General features: G+C 35.1%; 2 protein-coding genes across 2 annotated transcripts; both read right to left on the reverse strand.

Moving 5' to 3' along the window:
* Nucleotides 1-603: 603 nt before the first annotated feature.
* LOC21395422 (cytochrome P450 90B1) lies at nucleotides 604-2,686 on the reverse strand (the record flags this gene model as incomplete). Its single annotated transcript, XM_010092999.2, has 7 exons — nucleotides 2,458-2,686; nucleotides 1,949-2,273; nucleotides 1,680-1,832; nucleotides 1,317-1,580; nucleotides 1,122-1,214; nucleotides 940-1,018; nucleotides 604-730 (listed from the first exon to the last, which is right to left on the reverse strand). Coding segments are annotated over exons 1-7 (1,253 nt in total), but the record flags the coding sequence as incomplete, so codon positions are not given.
* A 901-nt stretch (nucleotides 2,687-3,587) lies between these two features.
* On the reverse strand, nucleotides 3,588-9,535 carry LOC21395423 (probable pectinesterase/pectinesterase inhibitor 25). Its single transcript, XM_010093000.2, has 3 exons — nucleotides 8,783-9,535; nucleotides 5,126-5,489; nucleotides 3,588-4,325 (listed from the first exon to the last, which is right to left on the reverse strand). Exons 1-3 carry the CDS (start codon nucleotides 9,533-9,535, stop codon nucleotides 3,619-3,621), a joined length of 1,824 nt encoding a protein of 607 aa, XP_010091302.1. The 3' UTR covers nucleotides 3,588-3,618.
* Nucleotides 9,536-10,958: the final 1,423 nt, after the last annotated feature.

Here is a 10,958-nt window from a genome sequence, read left to right on the forward strand (position 1 = left end):
CTTTTTTTTTTTTTTTTTGACCAGTGGATATTCGGGATGAGCCTCCTGACTAATCCCAATCGAGAATATGTTATACGAGGCAGCATGACCTCAAAAGAATGGACTTAAAAGAATTCGAACCATTCACCTTAGGTTTCATGACGATGTAACAATTTTAGGCTACTTGTCACTTAACACTATTACCCAAGTATATGTTAAGTATATGTGTTAGGAATAGACTGCTTTGCTAATACAACTACCAAGTACCAAATTCACATGAATGCATATTCAAAGAATTTAACTTTTGACCTTAGCTTTATTTATAAAATATAGTCTCACTAGAGTGCCCCACAAGAGACTTTATAAACCATTCCAAAAATAAGTAAATAAAAACATGATCACTATCTGTTATGCATGAGATGGGCACATCTACAGGGCCCACTGCCAAGCAACCAACGGCTGCGAGTGGGAACCACAACAAGAACCAATGGAAGTGCTTGGGGACCTCAGCTTTTACTCTCTCTCTCTCTCTCTCTCTTTGTATTTGTCTTTTTTTTCATATTATTTATTTTAACCTTCGGACAAAAAATAAAATAATAATAATAATAATAATGAAAGGCATGCTGTGGAAAGCTATGACTGACCTGCCATCTCCACGGATTGAAATGTTGAGGGTGGTCAAAAAGCATAGGATCCAAATGCACGGCTGCAATAACCGGTAGCACTTTCCAACCACATGGAATGTCATATCCTTTTAATTTCAAATAGACACGCAATTATAAATTTGAATATTCTAATTTCAAAAAAAACAAATTCATAAATTCTAGATTCAACACTCAGCGTCAGATCAGTACTTGATTCCGGTGTCATTCCGGGATAGAAAAAACACCCCACTTTAGTATAAAAACTTGACCCTTTTTTTGGCTTGAAATAAAAATTTGACCTTTATTTAGTCCTTACCTTTGTACTTGACATCTTTTAGTGCCTTTCTGTGCAGAAATCTCACTACATTACCAAGCCGAAGTGTCTCGCTTATAACCTTCACAAGAGTAACACAATTTTTTTTTTTTTATTTTAAGTAAACTTTGTTTTTCTCTGTCAAATAATGTTACGTAAATAATATTGCTTAATTAAGAGCTTACACATTGTGTGAACTCCATCTTCTTGTAGTCTTCCCAATTCAACTCTGTCTCTCCTGCTTGCTTCTTTGCTCTTGCAATTTCACTATGCTCTTCCTGAATTCAAAACCATATATAATTAGTATTTTTTTTTCTCAGAAAAGGATTTTTTTCAATATTTATATATTGTTTTTTTTTTTTTGGGTAAATTTTGCTTACCATCAACTGTTGAATAGCATTAGGACAACCAGGCAAAAAGTATATTGCCAAAGCTATGGCAACTGAAGAAGTCTCATGCCCAGCAAACAAAAGACTCAATATCAAGTCAAGGATTTGCTCAGTTGAGAGATTTGAGTGCTTCAAAACCCATCCAAGAAGGTCATCATCATCCTCCGGATTTCCAATATTATTCCCTGATTCATTCATTCTCAAAGTTCTTTCGTCCATTTTTCGCTTTATGAACTTAAGAATTGTTGATCTAGACTGTGAAAACAAAGCAGAACAAACAATCAAACCAAAAAAAAAAAAAATTCACAGTCATTTATTATTTATTACTTTTATTAATATCACTAATATTATCACCTGTAATGCTTTTCTATAAGGTGTTCCAGGCAAATTCAAAGGTGGAGACACCACTCCTTTCATGAAAGTGATGTACTCTTTCTTCAGCTGCTCAGTCTCAGCCACTCCAGGATCCAAGCTCATTATATGCGTGGCCATCAAATTGAATGTGAACTGCAATATCATATATATACATAAATAAACATATAACAAGTACTAATTATTAATGTCTCCAAAAAAAATAAAAAATAAAACTATATAAATTAGAATAAATATTAAGTAGCAAGTACCTTCTTAGCTTCATCTTGGGCTGAGAAGATGGAATTGTGTTGCCAAGTTTTGAGAACAAGCAAAGTGTGTCTCTCAACCTCTCTCAAAAGATGAGTCCTGAGCCTGGCGTGACTCAAGAAGTTGAGAGATATGATCCTCATATCTCTATGCATGTCGCCAACCAAAACCAACATTGACCATTTCCCAAGAATTCCTCCTATGCTTCTCGGATAACTGCATTCAAACAATCTTCCCTCGTTTTGGAGTATGAATCTGTTCAGCCCTGCATCTGCCGACACTATTGTCGGCTCTCCAAACAAATTCGACTTGTATATTTTCCCATACCTGCACAACATAATATATGTATTATATATAACACACACACACACACACACATATATATATATATATGACATACGACATTTTTTTAAGTAAAAAAGGAAAAAAGAAAATCTGGGTTTTGGTTAGAATTCATGTCCTGTTACATATAAAGCCTTTTCTTTTTTTCTTTTTTTTTTTGAATTCTTACCTTGATATGTGTTGTTCCATGAATTGGCCTATGGTGGTAGCAGAGTAAGGCTTCAAGTAACCGATTGTTTCGCCGAGAAAAGGCCAGCCCATGTCGCCTGGTGGGAGATTAAACATCCTCTTTTGTTTCCTTCTTATGAGAATGAAGAACAAGAATAGAGCTAAGATTGAAGGCAAGAGACAGCAACAGAAAATTATCTCCGAGTCAGACATGGAGACTGATGACTGACTCTTCTCTCTCTCTCTCTCTCTCTCTCTAAACTGAGAACTCTTCATTTTTTTGGTTTTGTTTTTTGTTTTTCTTTTCTTCTTACTCTTTGAGAATTTTTTTTTTCTTTTTTGCTTCGCTGTTTTTATGGACAAATGAAATCAGCTATACATGTATCTATATATGTGTGAGTGTGTGACTTAAAAAAAAAAAAAAAAAAAAAAAAGAATCTATATTTCTTCCTTCTGCACTTGTTCATAAAGTAGCTACCATTTTCGACACTTATAAAAGCCACTCGAACAGGTGGCTTCATACTATGCGCTTATGGAGAACAGGTATAAACAAGCACTCAAGCTCAGAATAATACCATGAGTTTCAGAGTTCAGAACAAAAGCTCAGAATGTTAAGTTATTATGTGCTAGAATTGAATCTAAGAGACTTAAAAAGAAACTGAAAAGAAATAATTGAAAGCAAAATACCTGATACACGAGGCAAAAAAATCCTTTCCAACAACACTCAACTAGCTAAAAGAATTATTGCCCATAGCTCTACAAACCAGAAATTAATCGAGAAAATCAAGTTAAATAATTCCCCTGGAATGTACATAGATGGATAAAAGAAAATCATGAAAGCATAAGAAATTAATTAACTAATTATTCTTGATTAGTTTAACATATAAATTAAAAAACCAATTACTATACTGTGTAAATATAATTAAAAATGTCAATTTGTAACACCTCAACCGACAATTAGCCTAAAATTTAAAAACTCTTCATATTAACAACTGAGATGCAATCACTTTAAAACACCTCAATAACAATACTTAAGGCAAAAAAAAAAAAAAAAAAAAAAAAAAAAAAAACGTTCCCCGGGAAAATTAAAAAAAAATCCCTTCCAAAAAAAAAAAAAAAAAAAAAAAGACGTTCCACGTGATAATTAATAACACATCCCTTGCTAATACTCTAGTAATCCTGCAGAAAAAGGTATATCTGTGTCCGGTAACCAAGACCATCCCAAAGTAAAATTATAGACGGTGAAATTCAAAGCCTCGGAAGCATTCATCAAAGCAAAACCAGGCCATTGAACTCTCCTCTTTGTATCAGCACCAGGACCATAATTCTCAAACTCTCCGTAGTAAAGAGTATCCAACCCTACGGTGCCATTCCACTCCAACCATCCGGCTGGCGTTACAAAGTCCCCGATATAAGACTGCATGTAAACCGTCCTAGAATACACCTTCCACGGCCGTCCCAGGTAGCTCAAGGTGGTGGCATTACTCGGGTCGACGGCGGCGAGGTCCGGTGCTGCCTCGACGGTGCAGTTGTGGATCGAGATGCCGGTGTTCTGGTTAGGGTCGGTTCGACCTTGCGCGGTGACCGCGTTCTTTTGGCGGGGCATCGGTTTTCGAGCGAGGATGTTGCAGTTTTGGAAGAGGGCGGCGGCATTGCCGAAGATGAAGTCGACGGTGCCGTAGATGTCACAGTCGCGGTAGAATTGCCGGAGGGAGTGGATGTAGAGAGTGTCTTGGTATCCCTCAAAGCTGCATCTGTAGAACGTTGAAAGGTCGGCTTGGTTGCGGACCGCGACAGCTTGGTGCTTTGTTGGACCTGCCGTATTCTGAAACGTGATGTCTATGGCGATGAATCTCTCTCCACAAACCGCTGCAACAGTGAAAAAAAAAGAAGAAGAAGAATTAATTAAGGTTTAATCACGAGTTTATAAGCAAGTAAAGGAATAAAATATTAAAATAAAATAAAAAAGAATTAATGGTTAAGCAATAATTTGTTTTCACCCCTGGTCATTAACGTTAGGCATCTGAGTTAATTTTATGCATAATAGTGAGTTGTTATTCATTTGCTAAAGCTAATAAAACCAGTTGCATCTTTTAACATTAAAAGATTATATATATATATATATGTATATATATTCGCAAAAAATAGCAACTCATTTAAAAAAAGGGTTAAAAACTAGGATTGCTGGCACTACTTTTCGACAAATTTAAATGAATTGAAGTAAAAGCTAATACATTTCACAAAAGGAAATGAGTAAATGGGCTCAAAATCCAAGGTTAATAAGCAAATAATGAAGAATAATGGTGCAGCTGATGATAGAGAATTTTTTTTATTCAAGTCTCAACATTTACTAGGTAACAGGGGAAGCAAAAAATAATAATAATAATAATAATAAAAGTTAAATAGCTAGCAAGGTGTTCTAATTAATAAATCCGAATAATTAAATTATGGTTGAGTTGTGTCCTGTATTATATATTGATCTTTAGGTTTCGAGTTTCCCTGTAAAAAGTAGCAGTACTGAAACATCAAAATTAAGGAGTTGCTTATAACTAAATAATCAGCTATATATATATATGTCAATCTAGTCACCTTTTTTTTTTTTATGGAAGATCTTCTCTAACTAGAAAATGTAAAAAAGAAATTCAGCACGTGTAAAAATGCTTAATTACCAAATGTTGAAGAATTGTAAGTAGTCCAGCCATCAACGACGCTGTGGTTTCCAGTAATGATAGTGGCGTTAATACCATCTCCGAGCAACACTATATTCTTCTTATAACTTGGGATGACAATGTATTCTTCATACAATCCTTGTTCGGCGTATATCACGAAATATCCATCTTCCGGCCTCGTATTATTATGTGAAACTGCGACGGCCTCTCCTATGGTCGTAAAATTTCCGGTGCCGTCTTTGCTGACGATCACGCTGTCGCGTACCGGAATTCCATTCCCTTCCATTTCCGAGAGAATCCGTCCTCCCTTTGGACATGATTTTGATGAAAAAGTACCGCAATTACTCGTCCTTTTCTGTAAAGCCTGTAAATTAATTAAAGAATTAATAATATTTATTAATTAATAAGGAATGAAGTTATTCATATTAAAGTAGGTGTAACACTGATAAAAGATAATGTGCACGAAGGCCATTTGAGATAGTACGGGCATGTCTAACGTAGGCCGCTAGAATCACTAGTTCGTGCTTAGGAGGACATTCTTATACCTAATACTAGGAGAGGGAGGGGTAGACTAAGAATTACGTAGACCGAAGTAGTTAAGAAAGACATTCTAGATTTAAGCATTCAAGAAAATTTAATTTCGAACAGAGCTGCGTGAAAAAATGAAATCCATATAGCCGACCTCAATTAAGTTGGGATTAAGGCTTTTTATTGTTGTATTAATTAATAACTTAATCTTCCAATATATTATTTCATGCTTTTGATCCAATAAATAATTGCCTGTGTATGCATGAATATTTAGATAGCTAGCTATGTTCAAAACAAACTACGAACGGTTTCAAAGCCAATTTTAAATGGCCCGCATTTTTGGTTCCCAACTAATTTAATGAATATATATTCAAATGATATGAATGGTGCTTTACTAATTTACTAAATGCAGAAACTTTCAAGGAGAAGGAGAGTTAAATTTATCTAACAGATTATGCTAATGACCCGTTTAATTTACTGATTTAAATTTTTAATTTTAGTTAAGACGTTATTTTATATGAAAATTTTTTATTGTAGTAAGAAAATTAAATATAATTATTTTTAAAATTTTTTTATTATAATAAAATTTAAATTCTAAACTTAAATCGGTGAAATTAAGTAATCATATATATAACATTTACAAACTACGGCCCCATTTATTTCGCTGATTCGAGTTTATAATTTAAGTTTTACTACAGTAAAAAGCTCTCATAAACAATCACATCTAACTTTTTTGCTACAGTAAAAAGCTCTTACATAAAATCACATATCAACTCGAATTAAAAACTCAAATCAACGAATTAAACGGACCCTACTTGTGTCTACGGGGATCTATCCAATCGGAGGATTAAAAAGCATTTTTCAACACTAATTGGTAGTAAATCCGTTAGGTTTGGTAGTCATGAGATTGAATAGGTTGGTGAGTCTCACACTTTGGTGGGCTCCACTTTGTGGGTCCATAAGAGTAACCCAACTATCGAGTTAACCAGTTAATAAAAAAAAAAAATAATAATAATAATAAAACCAGTTTCTGAGGTTCCAGACCGGCAGCTGACAGATTGCTCGGAGGTTCTAGTTTTCCCCCGCTTGTTCAGATAACACCACACTAATGAACACGTGCACATCCGGGCCTTACGGCCCGGCCCAAACGCCTCTACACACGTCTAATTCATATGACACATGAAGTGGATATTCATTCAGTGAAAGCATATATTGAATTTTTTTTAATAAATTATCTTAATAGAGACATATAAAAAAATATATTTATTTTAATAGAGACATATATTATTTAAGTGGAGATTTAAGTGTAAAATTTTAAAATTTTTAGAAGTAATATTTTTTTCTAAAAAATTTTGAGTGGGGACGTCCCCCATTGAGCTGTACTTAAATCCGCCATTAACTACCATTTCGACTTGAGCCCCCGCTCACGTGGTTTTTACCCTTGAAGAATTATACTTCTTTATTTATATATTATGATTTTAAAATTTAGTAGATGTTATGCTTAATTTTAACGACACGCGATCTGTATTTTGAATCTAACTAGACCTAGAAACATCTACCTTAGATTAGCTAAGACCAAACGATAAATTAAGATTTCCTTTTTTCTTGTTTCTTCCAAAACGAGGATTAGATGTCTATAACAGTGTAATTAGGGCTCCACTTAGACCCTACGGAACTTCATAATCATATCATATTAGATTCCTCACTTTTTTCTTTAATTCGAAACCGTGCATGAGACTTTTATCCCGTACGAATCCTAAGTGATAAAAGAAAGAAGAACTCATCTTATCAAAATGTTCAAACATTATGACAAGCGCACTGGTACTATATAACAGTCCAAGAGAGAAATAAGAACATTTTACACTTTTTGTTAATCAAATGAATGATCAAATTATATTCCTTGCAAACAACAACCATCGACAACATTACCAAAGTTACCATTGCTAGAGAAAAGCTAGCGAACAAAGTTTAGAGAATTATAGGTTGGGCATGAAAAAGTACCCTTAATTTCAATAGGGCTTTGTTTTTGTTTTTTGTTTTTACCATCAAATGTAAGTTTTAAATACTTTTTTAAGTTTTAATTGATTTAGACCCCGTTCATTTCACCGATTCGAGTTTTACCACAGTAAAAAGCTCTCAGAAACAATCACATCTAATTTTTTTGCTATAAAAAGCTCTTACATAAAATCACATCTCAACTCGAATCAGCGAACTAAACGGACCCTTAATAATATCGAATATTCAGAAACATACACCTCAAATAATATGACACCCATCATAAAAAAAACTCCACAAAGTTTTGATTAATATGGATTAAGTCGTAATATAAGCATTATAAAAAAAAATCAAATCATCTCATAATTGAAGATAGATCCCACATATTCTAAGAGCTAATTGATCGTAATCATATTCTCAAATCTACGGACAAGTGATCAACGACATTTACATATGTTTATTGAATACCTAGGAATGATGGAGATGTGCCAATCGAAAAAGTGGCGTGTGCACACTTATACATAAAGGCATTAAACATTGAATTTGACTGAGTAGTGAGCACAGATATTGATAAAATGCGTAACAAATAAAGGAGACGTTTGGTTTATGGATTAGAATCAAGAGATTTGAATTATTTTTTATTTACGTGTATTTTTTGTGAGAAAAAATACTGTAGCGAATCACAAACTATAATTCAAATCGGGGTACAAATCCTCCAACCAAACAACTCCTAATTAATACAGTAATTAAGGTCTAATTAACTAAATTTTCGTGGTTATTCGAGCTGTATACAGTATTCTCGATCTCGTGTTTGTTAGATTTACCAATCACCATGACGATCACGAGCAAAGATGTTAAAATAACTTATAAGTACTCGAAACAAACACACACACACACACACACAAAAAGAAAAAAAAAAAAAAAAAAGAGAAGAACGTACATGTATTTTTCACCAGATTTGTCAATGGAAATATGACTGTAAAAAATTATGAATTATATTCTCAAAAAAAATATATTATAAATCTTTTTATTTTCTTTTTTGTAAATAGCGGAGAAACAAAAGTATATGACCAAGAAAAGTAATGTTTTGAATCCCGGAACAGCACTAGTAAAAGTTGAGTACGAAGTAAGTACCTTGATAAACTGCTCCAATGGCACCCGGTGGAGGTTCGCCGTGGTGGGGTGAAGTCCGTCGCCGGAGCCGCCGCTAACATTCCGTCTCTTGCGGTGGCGTTTCAGATTCCTTGCTAGCGCGTGAGTCACCAGCCCTAGAGACACGCTGTACAGCCTGCTAACGTCGAACATCGCCGGAGCCGACAGCGCCGCAACCGTTCCGTTCCCCCGAGGCCACAGAATCCCGCTCTTCGCCTCCACCAGGCCGTCATAGCATGTCTGCTGGTTGGTCACGACGGCGCTAAGCCTGGACCTGATCCGGTCAACAAGATCGCTGGTCATCGACTCATCGTCGGCCGACCAGAGCTCCTCGACGAGGAACTCCAGGAACTGAACATTGAGCATAAATAGCTGCTGGCAGTCCTCCACCGCTCCAGTGTCGCTCCGGTGGCCGGAGTCTCGACGCCGGTGAACGTACCGGTAGATGAGCTCCGACAATTTTCGCGCTCGTTTTAGGCATTGCTTGATGGAGAACTTGCCGTAGTTGTCGAGATTGTGGGCCGAAGGCGAGGACGGAACGGCGGAGAGAATGGAGCGGCAGAGTTTCGGGTAGAGAGTGGACTTGCACGCAGTAGACGGCGGCGACGATGGCGATGAGGAGTTGTGAGAGGACGGAGTTGCGGCGGCGGCGGCGGTGGTGATCAGGAGAGAGAGTGAAAAGAGGAAGAGGAGAGAGAGTATGAGGAAGATGGAAAAGTGCTTGTGTTGATGCATTGTATGGATAATTGATCAGCAAAGGAAATTTGTAGAAAAAATTGATAAAATGTACTTTGGATTTGATTAGTGTGTGTTGTGTTTGTATCTTTATATATATATATATATATTAGTTATTATTAGCTATATATGTGTCAAATAGTGGTTTGGTTTGGATTTATTTAAGAAAGGTGGTGGTAAGCAATTACTGCGGTTGTACACTGTAGTCTGTAGAAGTTAAGAAGGGAACGTGGAAATTTGAGTTTTGATACAATAAAAAATTATCATAACAGTAACATTTAAAGTCCGTTTAATTTGTTGATTTGAGTTTTTAATTTGAGTTGAGATGTGATTTTATATGAGAGCTTTTTACTGTAACAAAAAAGTTAGATGTAACTGTTTCTGAGAGCTATTTTACTGTAACAAAACTCAAAATTTAAACTCGAATCGGTGAAATGAACAGAACATTAAATTTTTTACTACAATAAAAAAACTCACATAAAATCACATATCAACTCAAATTAAAAATTTAAATCAACAAACTAAACGAGCTTATAAAGTTGGATAGAATTATAATTACTCTATCCAACGAAATAAAAAGAAAATGAAAGATTTAAAAATTGTTCAAAAGATAAAACCAAAAAAAAGAAAAGGACGAGTCAGTTAAATGACTAAAATAACGTTTTATGGGATTTTAAACCGCTTTTTAAGCTTTTTTAAGTTTATTTTACCGATTTAAGTTTAGAATTTGAGTTTTATTACAGTAAAAAACTCTCAAAAATAATCACATTTAATTTTGTTGCTACAGTAAAAAGCTCACATAAAGTCACATCTTAACAAGAATTAAAAACTCGAATCAACGAACTAAACGGACCTAATATAAGTTTTTTCAAATTTAAAAAATGATCGTTTTTAGAAATGGCTAATCAATTGTCACGCCCCCCAAACGGGGTGGGTGACGTGGAGCTCGATTTGGGATTAATAAAGCAGGTTCCCAACTGGGCCCCACACTTGACTGCATTAAAATATAATTTCATTACTACAGAATCCCGAAGCCTCTGACACACAGGGCTCCACCCCACAGGACATACAGTATCGTACATACATGTTCATGTAAATAATCATTACAACAGACATCAACCACAATCTAGTAAATTCAAATATTATATAAGTTTACAGAATTTCTCAAATCCCTTACATTTGTCCAAGAGGATGTCCACGATCCTCACTTGATTCCAACAGCAGCACAACTTAGCTGCTCCGTAGCAAATATCCAGCTACTGCGCACCGCTCCTAGAATCTCCTGGGAGGAGTTTAGTACATTTAAAACATAAAACGTGAGCGAAAGGCCCAGTAGGATATAATTTGAAATAAACGTTATAATAAATGTATGAGGGAATACATAAATAAATAAGTAAATAAAATGAGACATTCAGTCCCGACA

The sequence above is a fragment of the Morus notabilis genome, unplaced genomic scaffold (assembly GCF_000414095.1).
Source record: "Morus notabilis unplaced genomic scaffold, ASM41409v2 Scaffold1082, whole genome shotgun sequence".
Taxonomy (NCBI): domain Eukaryota; kingdom Viridiplantae; phylum Streptophyta; class Magnoliopsida; order Rosales; family Moraceae; genus Morus; species Morus notabilis.